Source organism: Carlito syrichta, unplaced genomic scaffold (genome assembly GCF_000164805.1).
Source record: "Carlito syrichta isolate Samal-C Ts95f unplaced genomic scaffold, Tarsius_syrichta-2.0.1 Scaffold303646, whole genome shotgun sequence".
NCBI classification, from domain to species: Eukaryota; Metazoa; Chordata; class Mammalia; order Primates; family Tarsiidae; genus Carlito; species Carlito syrichta.
The window spans coordinates 231,593-255,082 of NW_007247742.1; the positions used below are offsets into that span (position 1 = coordinate 231,593).

Consider the following 23,490-nt stretch of genomic DNA (forward strand, 5'->3'; position numbering starts at 1 on the left):
GAACCCCCCTGTATTACCTTCACTTACCTTCCCCACTGCATCCGGAGGCTGCTGATGGTCCGTGGTGATTCAGGTGAAAGTCTAGCTAGTTCCAGCCCGAGTTGATGGATTTTTCTCTTCTTTGAACTATGTGATTATTATTACTATTTTGATGACTTGTGGGGTGGGCTACTGGTCCCGTTCCTCTCTGGGTGCTGAGGAAACTCTATCTTGGTTTCTCCATAGGGGAAATACATTCTAGCTGCCTCATATTGGCCATCTTAATCCCACCTCCCCAGCCCTGTTTATAACTTTTCATTTGTACATACAGCTTTGTCCATTTACTTTTTCTTTGAAATGGATTCCCAGCCGGGCGTGGTAGCGCGCACCTGTAGTTCCAGCTACTTGGAAGGCTGAGGCGGAGGGATCGCCGGAGCCCAGCAGGTCGAGGCTGTGGTGGCCGGGAGCGGCCACTGCACTCCTGTCTGGGTGACAGAGTGAGACTCCAACTCAAAAAAAAAAAAAAAGAAATGGATTCCTAGAGGCAAAATTGCTAAGTTGAAGAATTTGCATTCTGGCAATTTTGGTTGCTATTGCCAAGTTGCCTTCTGGAAAAAAATCAAATTATATAATTACATTTCAACTAGAAGACAGTAACCACAAATAATTTCCAGAGTGAGATGTTTCATAATGATCAACACTGAAAGAAAAAGTTACATTTTAATTTTTAAAAAAAGTTTATGTTTTCTTCTTTTAAATTATTTGATATTGACTGGGCGTGGTGGCTCAAGCCTATAATCCCAGCACTTCGGGGGGCCGAGGTGAGGGGATTGCCTGAGCCCATGGGTTCCAGATCAGCCTGGGCAACTTGGCAAGACCTCATCTCTACATAAAAGCAAAAAATTAGCCGGGCGTGGTAGTGCGCACCCATAGTTCCGGCTACTTGGAGTGCTGAGGCAGAAGGATCGCCTGAGCCCAGCAGGTTGACACTGGGGTGACCGTGAGCGTGCCACTACATTCCAGCCTGGGCAGTGGAGTGAGCCTTCAACTCAATAAATAAATAAAATAAATTATTCTATATTATTTACCCATGGTTTCTGAGTTTTCACACCACATTTCTAAAGGCCTTCTCACCATAAGATTATTCACAAAGGTTCTCTATGCTCATTTTCTTATGTTCTTCATATTTGCATGTAAATCTCTAATCTAGGAGGAATTTTTAGTGTGTCAAATGTGAGGTAGGGATCCACATTTATTTTTTTCCACATGGTTAGAGATGATAAAAGTTTGCTTAGGCTGGGTGTGGTGGCTCATACCTGTAATCCTACCACTTTGAGGGTCTGAGGCCAGGAGCTCGAGCAACACAATGACTCTCTCTCTCTACAAAAAATTTAGTAATTAGTCAGGCATGATGTTGCATACCCGTAGTCCTGGCTATTCAGGAGGCTGAAGCAAGAGAACTGCATGAGCCAAGGAGGTTGAGGCTGCAGTGAGCTGATTGTGTCACTGTAATCCAGCCTGGGAGACAGAGCAAGACCCTGTCCAAAAAAAAAAGCTTTGCTTTTTTTCTGGGAATTCCTAGTGTACATATCAGGCAGCTGATCTCTTTCTGAGAGATCTTCTGACCACTCACTCACTTCCTCTACCTTTGAGACAATGGGACCTCAAGAGATCCCTTAGGAAGGCCTCAGAGCAGACAGGTAGACAGGCCTCATCATTTTTGTCCCCTAGGAGCTTCGGAGGAAGATACTGGTGAAGGGGAAGAAGTTAGAGACACTTGAGGAAGATCTCGAGGAAGAGGAAGAGGAAGAGGAGCCAGAGCCTGAGCTGGAAGGAGAGGAGGAGTCAGAATTGGTGGTGGAACCCCGGTTTGGGACTGAGCCCCAGGAGCTGAGTCCTCGGAGTAAGGATAAAAAGGAAAAGGTAGGCCAGGAGTGGTCTTTCTGCTGTGGCATATGGTCAGTTTCTACTACAAGCCAAGAGCCCATTTGTGAGGAGACTAGAGCCAAGCAAGGTAGAGGGCCAAAGAGCAAAATGACCCTTCCTCCCAATGAAAGGAGTATATGAATGCATACATCAGCATCATATGTTATAGATTGCCATATATATATTGCAGTGGCTTTCCAACTGCTTTGACCCATGAAATCTTTTTTTAATTAAATCTTATATGGAAGCTCAGTATACAAAATAAATGCAGAACTATCTTAGTTGAAGTACTCATTTGACTGTCTTCTGGGTCCCCTGGTGTCTCCTGAGATAGCTTTGTACTTTCCAGTCTCCTTAAGGCCAGTTTGAAAACCAATGACGGGTTGTGTGTAATTTTATGTGTAGCATTATTATATTGGGTAAGTAGGGGTTACTGGAATAATTACTGTGACCTCAACCAAAGTGGGCTTAATTAGAGGCTTCTTGGAAAGGCTGAGTTTGAGAAAGAGCCAGAAATAGCCAAAGAGGAGCAGGAAGGGGAGAGCTTTGAGGTGGGGAAGGTGAAGTCTCTAAGGTGGTGCAAGAGTTGTCCATCTCCTTATGGGGAAGGGAGGCAGAAGGAGAAGAGGTGCCATTGGTGGGACCTCCAAGACCCTGGTTTGAAGTCTGCATTTCTCTCTCTGTGCACTTGCTTGGCTCACTCAGCTGACTTCTAGCTTATCTTGTTCTCTCTGGGGCTGTGGTGTCTAACTTGCTGCATAATCCGGGGATGGAAATGGGAATCAGGAGACAAATCCAAAGATATTACTCTGGGACACACGTGTCCTTCCAGGTGTGACTTCCATGACCATTTGTATTCCCTGACATCCTATCTGGATTAATATATATTTGACCAAAGATTATTACTTTTTTTTTTTTTTAAAGAGAGGTAGGGAGAGTGATGCCTCTCTATTTAAGAATAATAATAAATTAAAAACCCCTATCCAGGATGCAACATAGAGCAAACCCTGCAAGCCCAGAGGCTGAAACTGACCCCAGCAGTATATGCAGACTGCCTTTATTCCCATTCCCACCCCCAGGTTGTGACGCACCCGCCGTTTTGTCCGCTTATCTGTTGTCAGATTGTGGCCCAGGCTTCTATTTCCAAGCCTGAGTCCCTTCTCTTGTCCCAGCAGGTGAGGCAGGAGGGAGAATGCAGTGGGGAGGCAGTGGGAAGAGGCTTAGGTTGGATGGCCATTAGCTTCTTCCCTCTTAGACTGCTGGGGGTTCAAGTCCCTCTTCCTTTCCACTTTCTTCTTCTACAGAAATCCAGGCCCATCTTGTGTCCAGCCCTCTCTGCTCTGGTTGTCTACTTGAAGTCTGTCTCATTTCACAGCTTCACTCATTCAAAGGAGAACTACCACTTCTATGAGATGTCATCCTTCTCTGAAACCAAGGCAAAGAGGCTCATCAAGGAAGCTGGTCAGGACCAAAACGGAGGGATGGGGAGGGAAGTGGGATGGGTAGATTCACGTTTGATGGGGCAGGTAAGTCCCAAGAAAAAGGAGAAGGAGCCAAGAAACTCTTCAGAGTAGGTAGGGGCAGAGGAGTTATAAATGGTGGGCTCAAGGCTGCAGGGGGAGGAAGAGAGTCTGGATGGAACAGAGTAGAGAGGCACATTGAAATTTTCTGGGGCCAGCCTCAGAAGACATCGGGAAGAAGAGTAAAGTGGGTAGGCATGGTCCTGAAAACCAGGGAAGTGGGAAGATCAGCTCCACTTCCATCTCCACCCTTTCACCCTTTTACAGGCAATGAATTTGTGCAGCACAACACCTGGCAGTTAAGCCGTGTGTATCCCAGTGGCCTGAGGACAGACTCTTCCAACTACAACCCCCGGGAACTCTGGAATGCAGGCTGCCAGATGGGTGAGGAGACAGCAGGGACTGGGAGGAGGGGGTGGAGAAGCAGCAGGTGGGAAAGAAGTTCCCTAGTGGGGTAAGGCTGGGAGAATGCTTCAAGATTGCTAGGCTGAGAAAGATGCTATCAATGGAGGTATTCCCAGCAGGCGCTCTTGCACCCAATACCTATCTCAATTCCCTGAAAGGGGCTGGAAAGCCCCCAAGGTGGATCTTTCTCTACTTTCCTCCTGGGCCCTCCCTCAGTGGCTATGAATATGCAGACTGCCGGGCTTGAAATGGACATCTGTGATGGGCTCTTCCACCAGAATGGCAGCTGTGGCTATGTGCTAAAGCCAGACTTTCTGTGTGATGCCCAGAGTTCCTTCCACCCTGAGAGGCCCATCAGCCCTTTCAAGGCCCAGACCCTTTTAATCCAGGTACGTTGGAAAGAGAAACTGTTGGGGAGAAACTGGGATAACTGGGATAGAAGTGGGGGACGAGTTGGCTAGGCACAACAGGAGTATAATTGGTTGAAAAGCCCCTCGTGAAGACATGATAATCTGATTGTTTACAGCACCTAGATTTAGACTTTGGAGCTACCTACCTGGCTTCAAGCCTACTTCCTAGTTGTGTGATGTTGGGCAAGTTCCTTAACCTCCCAGTACCTCAGTCTGCTCACCTGCAAAATGGGAGTAATACTACTGTTTTGCACAGGGTTGTAAGGATAGCAGCAGTTAATATATAAAGTGCTTATAACTCCTAGTACACACGAAAAGAGGCTGCTGTCAAGAACATGCCTACTTTCAAACCTTATAAAATTTCTACTTGAAGCATTTTAAATTACAGACAGAATACCAGAAGAAAACATATGACCTATGGAGGATTAGTTTTGCAAACCAAAAAGCTGTAGTGCAGGGTCCTGTGTCTTCTCCCCTGGGGTGTGAGAGCTGGAGCAGGGGCTATGCTGAGCAGAAACTCTGAGTTTTCAGAGCCCTGGTTACAGGTGATCAGTGGTCAGCAACTCCCAAAAGTGGACAAGACCAAAGAGGGGTCCATTGTGGATCCACTGGTGAAAGTACAGATCTTTGGTGTTCGTCCAGATACAACACGACAAGAGACCAATCATGTGGAGAACAATGGTGAGAGACTAGCAGTGCTCGGGAGGAAGGTAGTGGGAGCATGACCAATCCTTCTGTCCTGCCCTCCACTAAGTATAGTCTATGTTATTAGTCTGTTATTGCATGTCCTCCTACACCCTCCCCAGCCACGGAGGTAGTGTGGAACAGTACAAAGAATACTGGCTTTTCACTTGAAAGCTCCAGTGACTTGGGAAAATTGCTTACCCACTCTGAGTCTTTGTTTCCTCGCCTGTAAAATTCTGATTAACGTCTAGATTAAATGAAAACACAGGGAAAGCAGCCCAGCATAGGTCTAAAGAAGATATTCAATAATGTCTGTCCCTTCATTTTCTTCTACGTCTCAACTTAGGTTTTAATCCATACTGGGGACAGACACTATGCTTTCGGGTCCTGGTGCCTGAACTCACTGTGCTGCGTTTTGTGGTAGAGGATTATGACTGGAAGTCTCGAAATGACTTTATTGGTCAGTACACCCTGCCTTGGACCTGCATGCAACAAGGTGAGCCAGTCCTTTGACCCCTGGTCAACACCCCAGCTCTGGCTGCCTTCCTAATGCTGTTCTCTTACCAACTTCCAGGTTACCGCCACATACACCTGCTCTCCAAGGATGGCACCAGCCTCCACCCAGCCTCTATCTTCGTGTATATCTGCATACGGGAAGACCTGGAGGAGGTTGAATCCTGAGGTGGGCACTTCACGGGAAGGGCAAGTGTGCTGGCTTTAGATGGTGAGAAAAGCTGAGAAGGATGTTCTAGAGAGCAAATGGAGGTGGTGAAAACCAAGCTTTGGATTGTGCATTCCTAGGCACAAAACTACCTCATCCTTCCCAACAAGCAAATCTGGGACCTGATTTTTCACCTTTCTCTTCCCTTCCTTTGTTTTCACAGCCTTTGGTATCTTTCCTGCCCTTTTCCTTTGTGTACTCTATACTGGAGTTCCCCCCTTCCTCTTGCTGTAGGCTCAATTCCATACCCAGATCTACGACTAATCTTTCCCATCAAATCCGGTGCGAAGGCAGATTACAACTAGAAATTTGGAGAGGGATTTGGAGCAGAGAAACCTAAAGAAGCATCATCCCCTCCACCCCTAACTTTTTCAAAGCCCAGAGCCAAGGGAAGGATAAGTCAAGGCTCAAGTGTCCCTGGGCAAAGGTTAGGGAAGGAGACCTGACCCCAGGATTGTACTATGACTCTCAAGATAACACTGCACAGCGCTAAGAATCCCCACTGGACTGCTTCTTCTTAGCCCTGCTGGTATAAATAGAGTTTCTCTCTCCAATTTGGCTCGAGTATGGTTTGTCATTGTTGGGCAAGAAGGGAAACTACAAAAGTTTGGGGGACATTTGGGTAGTCAGGTGGGACAAGGAAAATGTAAAAAGCTTCCAAGGGACCTCCTACATGTGCTACATAGGAAGGACATGTGCTACATAGGAAGGACATGTGCTACATAGGAAGGACAGAGTACAGCTTTTAAGAAGCAGGGCAAGAGAAGACGAAGGGGTTACGTGGTCCCAGCCTTCCTGAAGTTTGCTTGGAATTACCCAGGTTTACATCGGTTGTCCCAGCATAATTATTACTAAGTACCCTCTTTAATTTTTCCAGTGTGTGCAGCCGTTTAGATAACCAGTTATATAGTGAAGTACTGTCAGATTATATTGTGAGGCACTTGGAATTCTAAATTAGAGCCTTCCCCCTCAATAACCTGCCTTTCACAGTATCTTTGTGCTTTAGTTTCTTAGTGCAGCTGCTAAGCCAGTCTGAAGATTGCTGTTGAATTAAAATTGCTTTCAGGAGGAGGAGGAGGCTTAGTGGGTAGCAATCCTCTCTCTATAGGTACCGGTAAAGAGGCTTGGAAGTAGGGTGCAGAGCAGGGGCCAGGAGAGGACAGAAGGCTCAAGGACAGAGAGAAGGTAGAACTAGGCCTGTTCCACAGCCAATACTGAAGGAGACAGAAGGAGACAAAGGAGAGGCAGAGGTCTAAGAAGTGACAGAGCAGATCAAGATGACAGTCTTGAAATGTTAAGACAGGGATTTGGACACGTCTATAACCTAATACCTGTTCTGTTTAACATGCTTTATAGAGCATTAGGCAAAATAGTACATGCAGTTAGTTACAACTGTTTTGAAGGTTTTGAAAGAAAACAGGACTTGACAAAGTAAGAAGGAAAGAGAAAATGGTGTGGGTAAAATCAAGATCTTATAGCCAGGAATTCTGACAGATGGTGAAGAAACTGGGAACTCACAGGTTAAAAATAATGTGCCTCAACAAGAAATCAGTGTTGTAGTCCATGTCCCTCTTTTATATAGCCAATAATTTCAATGTACTATAACCACAGTCCCAAGAGGGCTCTAGTCACCCTGATGCCCCCAAACAGTCCTTCTTTCGGCCCTTCCTTAGACCCTGAGCTCCTCAGGCTAGCACTGGTTCCGGCCTGCACATCTCAGAGCACATCTTCTTTCTGTCCTGGAGGCGGAGTAGGCTCTCAGCCTTCAGGTCCAGTTGGGGGAGCAGCAGGGGCAGGAGGACTGGGATCCTCTAGCTGTACATCATGCAGGTGCACTGTGGGAGTGGTAGGGTCTTTGCCCACACCTTGGTTTGGGTCGGCCTGGTCAGGGTGGTGCCTACGCACATGCTTGACCACTTGGAATTTCTGCTTGGCCTTGTAGCTGCAGAGGCGGCAGAAAAAGGGATGGCGGTCAGTGTGGGTAAGGGCGTGGTGGCGCAGGCCGGCAGCCCAGCGGAAAGCACGGTGGCACACGTTGCACACGTAGGGTTTGGCCTCACTGTGCTTGCGAAGATGGGTGCGCAGCAGAAAGCGCGTCTTGAAGGCCTTGCCGCACTGCTCACACATGAAGGCCCGGGCTTCCCGGTGCCGTGTCTCCTGGTGCACACGTAGTGCATCAGCCCGGTTGGTGCAGTACTCACACTCGGGACACTGGTATGGCTTCAGTCCTACAGGACAGAGGATAAATCACCACTGAAAGGGGGTGGAACAAGGTTCAGTGAGCCATAAAAGTCACTGTGATCCTGGGATATAAAGAACACAAGCAGCAAGCTGCCTAATGACCATATATTTGGAATGTTCCAGTCCTGTCTGACATGTCTGTGCCCTTCTCCCAACTTAGTCCCTTGTGTATGTGGGTGCCCGATGAATGCTGATCACTAACTGAACCTCTAACCAACTAGCCACCTTCTAGTAATGAATTCTCACATATGGAAGGGTTTCCAGTGGGAAATTCCAACCCTCTTTTGGTCACAGGGTACTTACAGAACTTGAGAATTCATTTAACTATACTACTTGTTCAATTCAAAAAGTTAAAAAAAATGCTTAAGAGGGAAGAGGTGGTGGTGAAAGAAGCGGCATTCATAGAAGCAGAGGGCCTTAAAATGCAGCTGATTAATTCTTCCACATATGGGGGACCACATGCAACAACCACAGGCACACGATTGTGTGCTTTTGAGAGAACCCATGGTTTGTGGATTCCACACCTAGAAGAAAAGGATGAATTGGAACAGGGGAGCCTTCTGCTCTCTCCTTCTTGCAACAGTTCTGTCATGTCTGTGTAAGAACCAGGTAGATCTGCCCTCCGTCACTCAAGTTTGAGTTGGGGGTTCCCAATGGGGGATGGGTGACCTTGTACCAAAGTCACCTGGGAAGCTTTTGCAAAGCACATATGCCCAGCCTATCAGGTTTACCCCTCTTCTGATTCTGAGGTCTTCAGTGAGTTGAGAAGTCATTCTGCTACACATTCCCCCAGCCTATCTCCTATTCCTGATATGAAAATCCATGTTGGCCCTGAATCTGAGCAAGGATATATACCACCTCAGTGAGGTTAGGTTTGCCAAGGAACAGGGGACACTTTAGGCCTGTCAAAACCATACAGACTCACCTGTGTGCTTGGTCATGTGGTATTTGAGCTGGTTGACCCACTTGCACTTGTAACCACACTCAGGGCACAGGTACTTCCGTTCCTCCTTGTGAATCCGCATGTGGTACTTTAATAGGGAGGGGTAAAAAGCAGAAAATATATACCCCTTGTACTCACTGGATGTGGAAGCAGGGGCAAACAGGCAGAGAAACTGTTGGCAGATAACCCTGCTTCCTCCTCCCATACTATCCACACTCCACTTACCAACCTGGCCCCTAGTCTAGTCAATTTGATACTAGCCTAATCCATTCGGCCTCTTCCTAGGTCTGCCTTAACTATTTCAGCTCAAGTCAGGTGCAGTGGCTCAGGCCTGTAATCCCAGTACTTTGGGAGGTGGAGGCGAGGGGATTACCTGAGCTCAGGGGTTTGAGACCAGCCCGGGCAACTTGGTGAGACTGCATCTCTACAATAAAAAAAAATCAGCCAGGAGTGGTGGTGCATATCTGTGGTTCCAGCTACTTGGAAGGCTGAAGTGAAAGGACTGTCTGAGCCCAGCAGGTTGAGGCTGCAGTGGCCGTGAGCAGCGTGGCACTGTACTCCAGTCTGGGCAACAGAGTGAGAATCCGACTTACAAACAATCTCAGCTCTGTCAGTTATTAACCTTGTCTCTGGATGATCTAACACCTAATTCTCAGTCTATCAATCTATAAAATGGGGAATAATAAAAGTACCTTTTACTAGTTTACTCATATTTTTGCAAGGATTAGGATTACAGTGCCAGATATATAGTAAGTGCTCAATAAGTGTTAGCAGTTATTATTATCCAGATTATTCCCAACCTAGTATATGCTTTTATCACATGGCAAACATATTTTGTAGAATTTTATCTTTACCACAACCCTATAAAATTGATTTTATCCCCTTTTTACTGATGGGGAATCTGAGGCTTGGAAAAGTTAAACAACCTGTCCAAAATCACAAAGCTAATACTTGGAAGAGTCAGGATTAGAGAACTCAGGTAGTTTAACTCCAGAGCCTGCACTCCTTCCACTCCCTGCCTCATGTTCTCTGATCTTACCTTGAGGCGAGATGGGTCAGCACAGGCATAGGAGCAGAGGTGACAGTGGTAAGGCTTTTCCCCAGTGTGGATGCGGCTGTGCCAGGTGATCTTCTGCCGGTTTTTGGTGCTGTAAGCACAGTCGGTACACTTGTAGAGACGGGTGCCCCCGTGCCCTTTCACGTGGTGATCTAGTACCAACTGATGACGGCACACAAAGTCACAAAAGGGACAGCGCAGAGGGGGCTGGCCAGTATCCCCATCCCCATTGGAGGCTGCCGCCCCTGCTGAAGTCTCCTCATGCTGTTCCAGGTAGTGCTTCACCAGACCCACCCGCTCCCGGGCAGCAAAGTCACAGAGCTGGCAGCGGTGGCTGAAATGCTGCTGCCTCCGGTGCTCATCTAGTGCTGGTCGGCTAGGGAAGGCCTCCTGGCAGGCCCCGCACTCGAGCCGTGGGTGTTGTTTACGAGTATGTCCTCGTAGGCTTGCGGGGCTGGGGAACAGCAACCCACAGCGGGAGCAGTGCAGGGGGCCCTCAGTGGTCTCCGTAGGAGAACTAGGGGCAGGGTGTGTAGGCTCGGGGTGTCGGCGCAGAGCATGCTGCTTGAGTGCTGTCTCTGAGCTGAACTGGGCCTCACACTGGGAGCAGGCAAAGGCTGGGGTACCTCGGTGGCAGCTGTTGACGTGGCGAGTAATGTCATGGCGGAGATAGCCACTGTAGTCACAAAGCGGACAGAAGTGAGTGGGTGTTTTGTCATGTACTCTTAGCTGGTGCAAGCGCAGTTTTGAGTTGGTACCAAATGTCTGGGGGCAAGAGCTGCAGGGGATGCGGCCCACACCCGTGTGTCGGGACTGGTGGGCCTCCAACCGGTACCGTCTGGTGGTGGAAAAGTCACAGAAAGGGCACTGGTGTGGCTTCACGCCCTCATGCTTGAGCCGCCGGTGCTGCTGCATGCAACGGCTCTGTTTACAGGTGAAGCCACAGTCCCCACACTGCAGGTGGGGCCGGGGGCCACGAGCCGAGGCCACGGTGGGGTGCCTCAGCTTCTGGTGGAGCCTCAGAGCAGCGGCAGCAGGAGCAGTGAATGGGCAGAGGCCACAGTGCAGCTCCCCAGAGTCCTCAAGGGGGCAGCCTCGGGTCTGGTGAGTTCTCAGAGCCCGCTCCTGCTGGCAGCTAAAGGGACATGTGGGGCAGGAGAAGCGAGCTCCCTTCTGCTTTTGAACCAGAGCTGTGTCCCCATCACCAGAGCGGGCCTCTGCACCCCCACTGTCCAGGGGAGCAGAGTCCCCACTGATCAAGGGGGACATCACAGGCTGGGTCTGGGGGGCCCTTCGCTTTCCTTGCCCGCCACGCCCCCTCCGGCAGCCTTCAGCCACGTGAGAGGTGATAGAGGAGAGCCGGGAACAAAGGAATGTGCATGAGTTGCAGTGAAACTTGCCGTGCTCAAAGTGGTATTTCTCAGGGGCCTCTGCGGGTGAGGAGTTTCCTGTAGGAGGGACTGGGGAGCCAGAGAGTGTGGCAAGAGGCACCTCTGTTTCTTCTGGCTCCCTGGGAAGCTCCAAGGGAGCATCTTTTGGAAGCAGCTCGACTTCTGATGGTGCAGGTGGGGGCTTCCCACCTTCTGCGTCCTCTGAGGCATGAGTACCTGGGAGCAGGAGCTGCAGAGGGATGGGAGAATCTGGTCTGGACAAGCCCTTGTTCTTTCTGAGCAGAACAGGGCACTTCTTCAGCAGGTGGGTGCTGAGGCCACGTTGTTGCTTGAAGCTAGCCCCACATTCGGGACACAGCAGGGGCTCTCGGCGGCTCTGGCACCCAGTCCTGGAGTGCAAATTCAGGGCCTTTTCCCGGCGTGTGATAAAAGGGCAATGTGGGCAGCGGAAGGCTTGTCCCTCTCCCTGGATCACTACCATCTGCACCCGCCCCTCCAGCACCAATGCCTCCGCTTGCTCCTTGTCCTGCCTCCTAAGGGCCTTGAGTAACGACTCTGACTCTGGGAATGGGGGCAAAGGTGCTGTCTCAGCAGGTGGAGTTGCCTTGAAGGTTCCCACCCAGTTATTAGGGGCCTCTTCTAAGGATGGAGGATTTCTGGAGGGCTCAGGGACTGCCTTCTCCAGAATGGGACTTTCTTCAGCACCCAAGCCAGAAGTCCCAACACCTTCCAAGCTGGACATCTCTGGTCCTTCCAGTCCATCTGGCCCTTCCAGTCCCAGGGGTCCAGAGGGAGGCAGGGGCCTGAACTCCACAGGGGCTGTTTCAGTGATCTCCTCAAGGGGTGGCTCGGTCACAGGTTCCAGCTCTACTCCAAGGGCCTCTAGGTGTAGTGTGCAGCTGCCCTCTTCCATTTCTGCTGGGCTGGGGCTGCCAACCAGGTCATCCCCATGGCGAGGCTCATTGCTATCCTGTCTCCCAGTGTGGACCTCCTCACCTGTCTCTGGAAGGGTCTGATCTAGGCTGGCGTCCACCACACTCCCAGGGGCATGGCCCGGCCCTTCAGGCTGAGCAGACAGGTGGCTTGAGGACTCAGAGTCTGGTGGGGGTGTTGGGCACTGCCTGGATCCCTCTGGCTCCTGGTTGACATAGCGGAGCTGCCAGACCTGGTCCCCAGGCACATAACCATGGGCCTTGCGCTTGTGGAACAAGAGGGTGGTGTTGCTGAAGGTACGGTAGTCACAGAGGGCACAGTGGAACTCACGGAGGTGGGTATGCTTGCAGTTCTCATGGCTCAGCAGGGCCTGCTTGTGACGGCTCTGATAGCTGCAGTAGTGGCAGGGGTAGAGTGGGGCTGGCGTGCCAGGTTGGTGCTGGGAAGCCATGTGCTTCTGCAGCTCATACTTCCGTTTGCAGGCAAAGGCACACACCTCACACATCAGAGATTTGCCCTGGTGCCGCAGCTTGTGGCTGCTTAGCTGATCAGCCCGGTGGCAGCGATAGGAACACTGGTTGCACTGGTATCTGACAAGGAGGGAAAGGGGGAGACAATCACAATAATAAATCAATCATCACAACTACGAGTCACTGAATACGTACTTTGGGCCAGGCTTCGTACTGAACATGCATCATCCTCCTTTCTATTACCTTATAAAACTGGTACTTCCATTTTACAAGTGAGGAAACTAAGTCCCAGAAGTTAATAGCTTGCTTAAGACTGGTCAAAAAGAAATTAAGGGACAGAGACAGGATAGATTCAGAGCCTGTGTTCTAAACCCTGCTTAATGCTCTCTCTTAAAAGAAAGTAACGATGAGTCACCTTTACCTACTGTGGACTTCCGAGGAGCTGACACGGCTACAGTCAGACGGGGCAGATTTCTGTGCCTAGTTCGCATTCTCCTACAGAGGCATGGATGCGACAGAGAAACCCTTAGTCAGCTGTGCCTACAAGTCAGAGAATGTGGCTGGATTTGGAAGACCGGGACCTAAGAAAGTAGAGTCTATCTACTTTCCCAGGGACAAACTGAGAACTCAAACTGGCACCTTAATCTTGTGGCCTATACTCTAGGTCTGTACTGCCTTCCCTGAGCCCAGAGAGCTCTCACCATGCAGCCTGGGCTACAGTCACAGAGGCGAGCTGTAGGCAATGGAGTTGAGATAGAGCAGAGAAGAGTGTTAGGAGGAGACTCTTTAGAGACTGGAGAAAGCACTGGTGTCAGAAGTTGGGTCCCAGAGGAGGCTTAAGGTTGGCTTAGGTTGGCGTAAAGTTCTTGGGATAGGATGGAGGCATGTATGAGCTCATACCTGAGGTCCCCTGCATGTTTTCGCATGTGCACACGGAGGTAGTGTTTCCACTTGGTGACATAGCCACATTCAGTGCACATGTAATCCTTCGTGTTAGAGTGGGTCAGCATGTGCTTAGATAGGTAGCTCACGTCTCGGCATGTGAAGTCACACAGTTCACACTTGTGAGGTTTCTCACCTTATATAGGAGGGGTGTGAAAATAAGGGGGAAAGAACACAGGTCAGACACAGACTGAGTGAGTCAACAGACTGTTTCTTCCAGTCAGCTTGCCCTGATGCCAGGCAGGAGCAAAAGCTTCATATGCTATCTGAGATGTTGAAAACTTCACAGTAATTAAGGTTGCTTCACAGCCCTCATATAACTACTTTCTTGACTCCTTTATCAGTGAAGATGGGAAGAAAGTAAAGACTGAGCTTTTCAAAACTAGCTTTAAAGTCCACTCCTGATTTGTTTTGCGGCTTGTTGGCACTAATGGCCAACTGCTCCAATTCCTTTGTTTTCTAGAACAGAAAAAAAAAGAAACTGGACAATAAAACATAGTGATTAAGAACTCTGACATTGAAGTCCAACATAGTAATGAAATTTGCACATATATATATATATATTTTTTTTTTTGGGGGGGGGAGTTGGAGTCTCACTCTGTCGCCCAGGCCGGAGTGCAGTGGCACGCTCATAGCCACAATAGCCTTGACCTGCTGGACTCAGGCAATCCTTCCGCCTCAGCCTTCCAAGTTGCTGGAACTACAGATGCGTGCTACCACACCCGGCTTATTGTCTTATTTATTGTAGAGACGAGGTCTCACCAAGTTGCCCAGGCTGGTCTCGAACCCCTGAGCTCAGGTAATCCTCTCGCCTCGGCCTCCCAAAGTGCTGGGATTACAGGCTTGAGCCACCACGCCCGGCCTGTAATAAAAATATTAAAACAGCCAACATTTACATACATCACTATGTGACAGGTACCCTTCTGAACACTTTGTAAAAAATGCCTCTACCCCTATTTTACAGATAAGGAAACTGAGGCACAGAGAAATCATAGAGCTATTAAGTAGTGGTCTAAATCCCAGCTTATTATCATGTGACACTGGGTATTCTCAGTTTCCTTGTTTCTAAAAAGGAGGCAACAAAAATGCAAACTTTGCATGGTTGGTACGAAGATTAAATGCGATGTCCCAAAGTTGTTGGTGGTGCCCAGTGAGAACTCAAAGATGAATGTCCAACACCTGGTCCTAAGAGGCTAGGAGCCATGTTCCTTTCGGGACCTACTGACCATATTGTCTCTGTCCACTCATCCAGCCCACTTCCCTATAGTGAAAGATAAGCAGTATTGTGTTCTGGTGCTGTTTTTTTTTTTTTGAGTAGGAGTCCACTCTGTTGCCCAGGCTAGAGTGCAGTGGCACACTCATAGCCACTGAAGCCTTGATCTACTGGGCTCAGGTGATCTTCCACCTCAGCCTTCCAAGTAGCTGGAACTACAGGCATGTGCCACCATACCTGGCTAATTTTTTGTTTATTCTAGAGATGAGGTCTCGCCAAGTTGCCCAGGCTGGTCTTGAACCCTTGAATTCAGGCAACCCCCTCGCTTCTGCCTCCCAAAGTGCTGAGATTACAGACGTGAACCACACCCAGCTCTGGTGCTAGTTTTAATACTAGTTGTGTGATCTTAAAGTGGGTCCAAATTTAACCTCTCAGAATTTATCTTTTTCTCACCTTTACCTGCCTTGCTTACAAGGTTGTTATTATGGATTAAATGGGATAACATGAAAAAATACTCTGTAAACTGTAAAACACTATACAGATGTAAGGCTTTAAAAAAGGCATCAGAAACATGAGGTTCTATGACTAACATGTATGGAAATATTCAATGAGAACAATGGCTTTGCCCCAAGCTGCCTAAAAGTTGTCTCCCCATACCAGTCTTTGATGACATTTTTTAAAAGGTCCTGCGAGCCAGGCTCGATGGCTCAGCCTGTAATCCCGCGCCTTTGGGAGGCTGAGGTGAGTGGACTGCCTGAGCCCGCGGGTTCGAGACCCGCCGGCAGCGAGACCTCATCTCTACAATAAATCAAAAAATCAGCTGGGCGTGGTAGCGCGCACCTGTAATTCCGGCTACTCGGAAGGTTGAGGCGGAAGGATCGCCGGAGCCCAGCAGGTCAAGGCTGCGGTGGCCGGGAGCGGCCACTGCACTCCAGTCTGGGTGACAGAGTGAGACTCCAACTCAAAAAAAAAAAAAAAAAAAGGTCCTGCGAACCCACGTATGTTCACACAGAGATCACAAATGAAATGATGCTGTCGCAGTCAGCCTGGGTTGGTTATCACCTAAAGTGTCAGTAATCCTGGTAAACAATTCAGAGCCTGGCTTGAAACATTTGCAACTTCCAGGTCACTGGAGTTGATCTTATTTCAGGTCATGGATGCCCAAGCTGTGGAAGGTCATATGCATATCGATGGCTCCCTTGCCTTGTCTCTCTCAGCATCCATCTCCACATTTGAATGGCAAAAAAGGAAGGGACTTGTCCTGGTCGGGTTTCTTCACTCTAACAGGCTTGGTGTCGACGCACTCAAGCTTGACTAGAGGTGGGAAGAACTGGACAGGAGCTTAAGGATGAGACACAACAGCATAGTAGTTAGAGCACAGGCTCTGGAATCAGACTGCCAAATGACACTCAACTTAAAGCTCATTCGGAAACTTAGACTATTGAGTCTCTCTCGGAATTCTGGGTCAAATGAGACAATGTATGCAAGGCCCTTTGTGTGGTGTCTGGTACACAGCTGGAGCTCATGTTAGCCATTACCATCATCATCATTAATACTACATTATTTTAAGGCTGGAAGCTATCTTACCAGTATGGAGTAGCATGTGTCGGATGAGCACCCTCTTGTGGGCAGTGGCAAAGTTGCACTCAGGGCACTGGTGGATCTTCTCATGAGCATGCATCTTGCCTACGTGGTCCTGGTAGGCCACTGGGTTAAAGGTGGCAAAGGGGCAGAAAGTGCAGCGCAGCTCTTCACTGCCAGGGTGGCCCTGCTTCTTGTGTTTACGAAACAGGTGCTTGTTGGAGCAGGCAAAGTCACAGTGCGGGCAATGGAAGGCATAGTGGCTCTTGCGGTGGGCCTCCATGGCTTCAGCTGTGGCAAACAGCATGGGACATGAGTGATGGCGGCACTCCACAGCTCGCACCCCGTGGGTCTCCTTCAGGTGCTTTACAAAGGCCTTGCGGTCAGGTGCAGCATAGCTGCAGCCCTCCTGAAAGCAGTGAAGGGGTAGTGGTTCTGTTGCAGCTGCTGCTGTATGACTTTTGAGGTGCTCCTTGAGGGCCTGGCTGAGGCGGAATTCCTCCCGGCAGACAGGACAGGCATAGGTGTCTGAGTAGAAGTTGGAAATATCCTCATGCATGCTGGCCATGTGGCGGTTGAGTGCATTCCTCTCCACTGCACTGTAGTGGCACAACGGACAGCGGTGGGCCTTCTCACCCAGCTCCCGCAGCAGATGGGTCTTGAGCTTGCTTTTACTGGTGAAGAACTTCTGGCAGTTGGGGCACTGGAGGCTGGGGTCTGGGAAGTGGAGGTGCAGATGCTCCACCAGATGGGTCCGCTTCTTAAAGCAGCGCTTGCACTCTGGACACATGTGTGTCTTGAAGAGGGACTCAGTGCCAGAAGCCATATCCCCTGTGAGACGGAGTACAGAGAGAGATGAGAAAGAGAGACTCTTCCCTAGGTCAGGGGCTAGCCAGGCGATGGGCGAACCACAATTTGCCCAGACACAAAATGTGGCCTTTCTCTCTAGGAAACCAAGAAATAGAGTCACAAACATTACAGTCTCAAAGAAGAGACGAAAAACTCAGGTATTAAGAGAAGCAAAATCACAGGACTTCTCAGACCTTGCTGTGGCCTATTTGAAGTACCTTACCCAATCACTCGCTAGTCCTGAGCCTCAGAAGAATAATCTGAAGAAAGCAATCTTGTTCTTTCCTGCTCTTGTTCTATGGGGGCAGGCAGAAGGGTCAGCAAGGTTGGTTAGAAGGAAAATAGGCCCCAAAGGAATGAGTTGAAAGGTCAAGTATTCTTATTTCTTTTTTTTTTTTAGTTGGGAGTCTCACTCTGTCACTCAGACTGGAGTGCAGTGGCACGTTCCTGGTCACCGCAACCTCGACCCACTGGGCTCTGGCGATCCTTCTGCCTCAGCCTTCCAAGTAGCTGGAACTACAGGCGCGTGCTACCATGCCCAGCTAATTTTTTTGATTTATTGTAGAGATGATGTCTCGCCAAGTTGCCCACGTGAGTCTCGAACCCACGGGCTTAGGCAATCCACTCGCCTTGGCTTCCCAAAGTGCTGGGATTACAGACTGAGCCACCAAGCCTGGTCAAGTATTTTTATTTGTAAACACTGGCTCACTGGGCTCTAGCTAATAATGAGTTGGTAATAAATATAATCAGAACTTTCTTATTCACCTGACAGCAAATATGCTCCCTGTAGGATGGGTTTCAAACATTCTACTGAGGTAAAATACTGGGGGCTGGGTGCAGTGACTCAAGCCTGTAATCCCAGCACTTTGGGAGGCCAAGGTGAGAGGACTGTCTGAGTCCAGGGGTTCGAGACCAGCCTGGGCAACTTGGCGAGACCTTGTCTCTACACTAAATAAAAAAAATTAAGCTGGGCTCGGTGGCTTAGCCTGTAATCCCATGCTTTGGGAGGCTGAGGTGCATGAATTGCCTGAGCCCGCGGGTTTGACACCCGCCTGGGCAACTTGGTGAGACCTCATCTCTACAATAAATCAAACAAAATTCGCCGGGCGTGGTAGCGCGCACCTGTAGTTCCAGCTACTTGGAAGGCTGAGGCGGAAGGATCTGCCGGAGCCCAGCAGGTCGAGGCTGCGGTGGCCGGGAGCGGCCACTGCACTCCAGTCTGGGTGACAGACTGAGACTTCAACTCCAAAAAAAAAAAAAAATTAGCTGGACACAGTGGTACGTGCCTGTAGTTCCAGCTACTTGGAAGGCTAAGGCAGAAGGATCACCTGAGCCCAGCAGGTTGAGGCTGCGGTGGCTGTGAGCATGCCACTGCACTCCAGCCTTGGCAGAATGAGACTCTAACTCAAAAAAAAAAAAAAAAAAAAAAAAAGAAAAAAGAAAGAAAGAAAAGAAAAACTAGGAAGCAAGGATTCAGAAAAAAATATTAGGGGGCTCAATGCCAAACAAAACAGGCTACTGACCATCATCCCCTCCTTCCCTCTAAAGTTTGCTGCCTTTGGAAAACCAGTTCAGAAAAGCAATTCTATTTACCCTTACACTATGCTACTAGTCTTTAATACTTATTCATTTGTCATTCTCCCACTAGACCTTGACTTGTGAGTCAAGGTAGAATTAAAAAAAAAATAGCTGGGCTCGGTGGCTCAGCCTGTAATCCCGCGCCTTTGGGAGGCTGAGGTGAGTGGATTGCCTGAGCCCACAGGTTCGAGACAAGCCTGGGCAGTGAGACCTCATCTCTACAATAAATCAAAAAATCAGCCGGGCATGGTAGGTAGCACATGCCTGTAATTCCAGCTACTCGGAAGGCTGAGGTGGAAGGATCACCGGAGCCCAGCAGGTTGAGGCTGCGGTGGCCGGGAGTGGCCACTGCACTCCAGTCTGGGTGACAGAGTGAGACTCCAACTCAAAAAAAAAAAGGAAGGATCTGAATCAAAGCTCAGAAAACAAACTCTAGAGCCTCAATGCCAGGCTCTTCACAATTCATTTCTCCTCACCACCAAGGGCTTCAAGCCTAATGATGTCATTACCTTTCAGATGCTGAACCCTTTGGCTTTTATCCAAGGCTTTCTGGGAGTCCTTCTGGGTGTCACTCTTCTCTTCTTCCTCTGTGTCCTCCTGGTTAGCTGCTTCCTGCCCAGGCAAGGGTGTACCTGCTTCCTGTGAAGGTGCACCCTCTCCTGGAGCCAGTTTGGGGGCTGGGGACACATAAAACTTGATAAAGTTTACAGGAGTCAATGACAGCACTGAATGCTTGTATTTCTCCACTTCCTGGCTGAAAGAATCACTTTTCTTCCCTTTTAGCATAAAAACATCTGTGGGTTTTAAGTAAACAAACTTATTCTCACTCAAGACAGAAACAGAAGACCAGGAGCTAAGTTATCAACAAAGCTCCAGTCTGAAGTAAATCAAAGCTGGGATAGCACCAGTTTCAGAACCCTTAAAGTTAAGAGCTTTGAGGTCACTGGGGTAGTGGTAGAGGGCTGAAAGTAGAAAATGGGTAGACTACAATTCCTTGGATCAGGTCTCCAGGGCTAATGGCTGGTGCTCAGTGCAGGTAACCATATCCTGATCTCTAAACTGTTCTACTGAGAAACCCAACTCAGAAATTCAGGGTCACAGCTTGCCCCCTCAAATCCTTCCCTTCTATTCCCTAACAGAGGTAGCTGCCTGAGTAAGCAAAGACATATGACTACTTCCCAGGAAAAATGTCTTCTCTTTAGGCATCAGAGCACAAGTTAAGTGTTAGCAAGCAAAGATCTCTCATCAGAATCCTGGCTTCTCCTGGGTTGTTTTCTGTTTCTTACTGTTCCTCTGCTCACTCCATGCTCTTTTCTTTGAGGACCACAAGAAGTAAAAATCAGTAAAACACCAACTCCCTCGAAGTTTCCTTTTTTTTTTTTTTTGAGTTGGAGTCTCACTCAGTCGCCAAGATTGGAGTGCAGTGGCTGCTTCTGGCCACTGCAGCCTCGACCTGCTGGGCTCCGGTGATCCTTCCACCTCAGCCTTCCAAGTAGCCGGAATTACAGGCATGCGCTACCACGCCCGGCTGATTTTTTGATTTATTGTAGAGATGAGGCCTCGCTGCCCAGGTGGGTCTTGAACCCAAGGGCTCAGGCAATCCACTCACCTCAGCCTCCCAAAGGCGCGGGATTACAGGCTGAGCCACCGAGCCCGGATGAAGTTTCCTTTTAAAAATAACGCCAGCTTCTCTTGACCAATCCCCAATCCCAAATGCTCTAAAGAAACAACTACAGGCATTCTACCATGGCCATAGCCAATGATGTTTAGAGACTGATCAACAGAGAATATTTAATCAGTATTTAACCAGTAACTTCAGGCCACATATGGCCTAAGTAAAATTTCCCTCATTGTCAAGGACTTCCTTCTTGTCCCATATATTCTGACTGGTTCAAGGTTTTTAGATGCCTTACCATGCCACCCAGTAATTCTATCCTCCTGAGTGCTATCTAGATTCCCTTAAACTCATTTATGGAAACACCAGCCTCTCCTATAAGATCAATGTGGCTGAACTCCAGGAGTTGGCCCCTGGCCTCATACCTGGCAGCAGCTCCTGGGATGGAAGACCTTGAACGGCAATAAGTTTTCCCTGCATCCTGGCCTCATGGCTCCGCTGATGCTGCCGGAAGAGTTTGACATTGGAGCCCATGAAGCTGCAATGGCTGCAGTGGAAAGGGTAATGGGCCTGCCGATGCAGCTCCATGCCCTGCTGGCTCCCGAAAAGCAGAGGGCAGCCCCGGAAAGAACAGGGTACAGGTACTGCTGTGTGGGTCTGCTTCAGGTGGTGCTGCAGACCCTTGCGATCTTCAGCAGAGAACACACAGCCAGATTCTGGGCAGGAGAAGGTATCAGGAGCAACCCGGTGAATCTTGAAGTGGCTCTTCAGGGCCTGGGGTTGGGCAAACTCCTGTCTACACACAGGGCATGATAGGGGGCTATCTGGTGGGCTCTGGCCCTGCAGTGAGTCAGGGAGAGTAAGGTTGCTGGGGCGCAGCTCTGCAGAGCATGGGGTGCTAGAGAGGCCCTGCACAGGCTGTACATGGGTCTCACTGCACTGGTGCAGTGCCAGCAGAGTGGGCTCTGCGAAGCTTTGTTCACAACGCTCACAGAAGTACACCTCCACCACCTTTACCAGGACACCTGCAGGCAGAGGACCAACAGAGAAAGGCATAGAATCAGATGGAATGAGACTCATAGGAGTTAGCTACTAGTAAAAAATGTAGGTGAAACATTTAATATTCATGGAGTAAGAAGGATTTTAAGTCTGGTTCTACACCTGGATTATAAGACCCATAAAGTCAGGATCAGTCTATCTGGCACACGTGTTTGGATTCCTAGTATCTAGCACAATACTTGGCATAAGATAGGTGATTAATAAATATTTGCTAAATTGATGAACAAACATTAATCAAATCCAGAAAGCATTAAGAAAAGGCAATACGTTTTGGCCAAACAAAAATCCAAATGAAGAAAATAACAAACTAGGGACAATATCTTTAATATAAATGATATGTTACTTTCCAATTTTGTAAAGCTGTAATCCCAGCACTTTGGGAGGCTGGGATCCTAGCCTGGGCAACATAGTGAGACTGTCTCTACAAAATAATTAGTCAGGCATGGTGATGTGCACCTATAGTCCCAGCTACTCAAAAGGCTGATGCAGGAGGATTGCTTGAACCCAGGAGTTGGAGGCTGCAGTGAGCTGTGATTGTGCTGCTGTACTCCAGCCCGGACAACAGAATGAGACTCTGACTCAAAAAAAAAAAAAAATCTGTAAAGAGCTTTCTTTTCTTTTCGGCCCAGGCTGGTCTTGAATCCCTGGGCTCAGGCAATCCTCTCACCTCCACCTCCTCCCAAAGTGCTGGGATTACAGATGTGAGCCACCATGCCTGATTCAACTTTTTTTTTTAAACAAAAAAGTAAAAAAGAGCCGGGCTCAGTGGCTCAGCCTGTAATCCCGCGCCTTTGGGAGACTGAGGTGAGTGGATTGCCTGAGCCCAAGGGTTCGAGATCTGCCTGGGCGGCGAGACCTCATCTCTACAATAAACCAAAAAAAAAAAATCAGCCGGGTGTGGTAGCGCATGCCTGTAATTCCGGCTACTTGGAAGGCTAAGGCGGAATGATCGCTGGAGCCCAGCAGGTCGAGGCTGCAGTGGCCGGGAGCGGCCACTGCACTCCAGTCTGGGTGACAGAGTGAGACTCCAACTCAAAAAAAAAAAAAATAGGCCAGGCTTGGTGGCTCAGCCTGTAATCCCGCGCCTTTGGGAGGCTGAGGTGAGTGGATTGCCTGAGCCCGCGGGTTCGAGACCCGCCTGGGCAGCAAGACCTTATCTCTACAATAAATCAAAAAATCAACTGGGCGTGGTAGCGCATGCCTGTAATTCCGGCTACTTGGAAGGGGAGGCGGAAAGATCCCGGAGCCCAGCAGGTTGAGGCTGCGGTGGCCGGAAGCGGCCACTGCACTCTAGTCTGGGCAACAGGGTGAGACTCCAACTCAAAAAAAAAAAAAAAGAGTAACTTTGCATGGATGCCTGTGCTGGATGAGCAGTAACCAGAAAATGAAAGAAAAATAAAAAATAAAAAAAAATAAAAAAGTAAAAAAGGACCAGCAGAATAAATGTAGGACAGACCTGGGCTTGAATCATGGTTATATCACTAATAAGTATGGTGGCCTTGACATCAGAGAATCTCAGGTCCCTCTTCTCATTGGGTGGTTGGAGGACCAATGAGAGTGTTTCCTAAGCCTTTCTTTATCAAGGTCCTGCCCATGCTTCCAAAATGGCAGCAATTATTATACAGGTGATTTGACTCTTCTCAAAGAATGTTCTTCATTTTATGAATTTCTGTTGAAAATCTCTGCCAGGAATGGTGGCTCACGCCTATAATCCCAGCACATTGGGAAGCTAAGATGAGAGGATTGCCTGAGCCCACGGGTTTGAGACTAGCCTAGGCAACTTGGGGAGACCTCATCTCTACAATAAAACAAAAACTCAGCCGGGTGTAGTGGTGTGTGCCTGTAGTTCCAGCTACTTGGAAGGCTGAGGTGGAAGGATCACCTGAGTCCAGCAGGTCGAGCTGCGGTGGTTGTGAGCATGCCACTGCACTCCAGCCTGGGTGACAGAGTGAGACTCCAACTCCAACTCCAAA

At 49.0% G+C, this 23,490-nt stretch overlaps 2 protein-coding genes across 6 annotated transcripts in view; one reads left to right on the forward strand and one right to left on the reverse strand.

Annotated features, from left to right (window-relative positions):
* PLCD4 (phospholipase C delta 4) overlaps positions 1-6,205 on the forward strand; it is a 34,096-nt gene extending 27,891 nt beyond the window's left edge. The window contains exons 10-16 of the mRNA XM_008058851.1: positions 1,711-1,902; positions 3,210-3,366; positions 3,693-3,809; positions 4,047-4,219; positions 4,786-4,921; positions 5,271-5,420; positions 5,499-6,205. Of these exons, the coding sequence (XP_008057042.1) occupies positions 1,711-1,902; positions 3,210-3,366; positions 3,693-3,809; positions 4,047-4,219; positions 4,786-4,921; positions 5,271-5,420; positions 5,499-5,605 (1,032 nt within the window). The 3' untranslated portion in view covers positions 5,606-6,205. The remainder of the gene's footprint in view (positions 1-1,710; positions 1,903-3,209; positions 3,367-3,692; positions 3,810-4,046; positions 4,220-4,785; positions 4,922-5,270; positions 5,421-5,498) is intronic.
* Positions 6,206-6,979: 774 nt separating this feature from the next.
* ZNF142 (zinc finger protein 142) overlaps positions 6,980-23,490 on the reverse strand; it is a 20,580-nt gene continuing 4,069 nt past the window's right edge. For 3 of the 5 annotated variants that reach the window (XM_021712768.1, XM_021712766.1, XM_021712767.1), the window contains exons 4-10: positions 20,884-21,483; positions 19,353-19,520; positions 16,423-17,247; positions 13,581-13,758; positions 9,869-12,800; positions 8,812-8,917; positions 6,980-7,873 (exon numbers count right to left, since the gene is read on the reverse strand). In XM_021712768.1, coding sequence (XP_021568443.1) covers positions 7,404-7,873; positions 8,812-8,917; positions 9,869-12,800; positions 13,581-13,758; positions 16,423-17,247; positions 19,353-19,520; positions 20,884-21,483 — 5,279 coding nt within the window. In that variant the 3' untranslated portion in view covers positions 6,980-7,403. The remainder of the gene's footprint in view (positions 7,874-8,811; positions 8,918-9,868; positions 12,801-13,580; positions 13,759-16,422; positions 17,248-19,352; positions 19,521-20,883; positions 21,484-23,490) is intronic. The other 2 variants (XM_008058852.2, XM_021712769.1) reach the window with 2 other exon arrangements.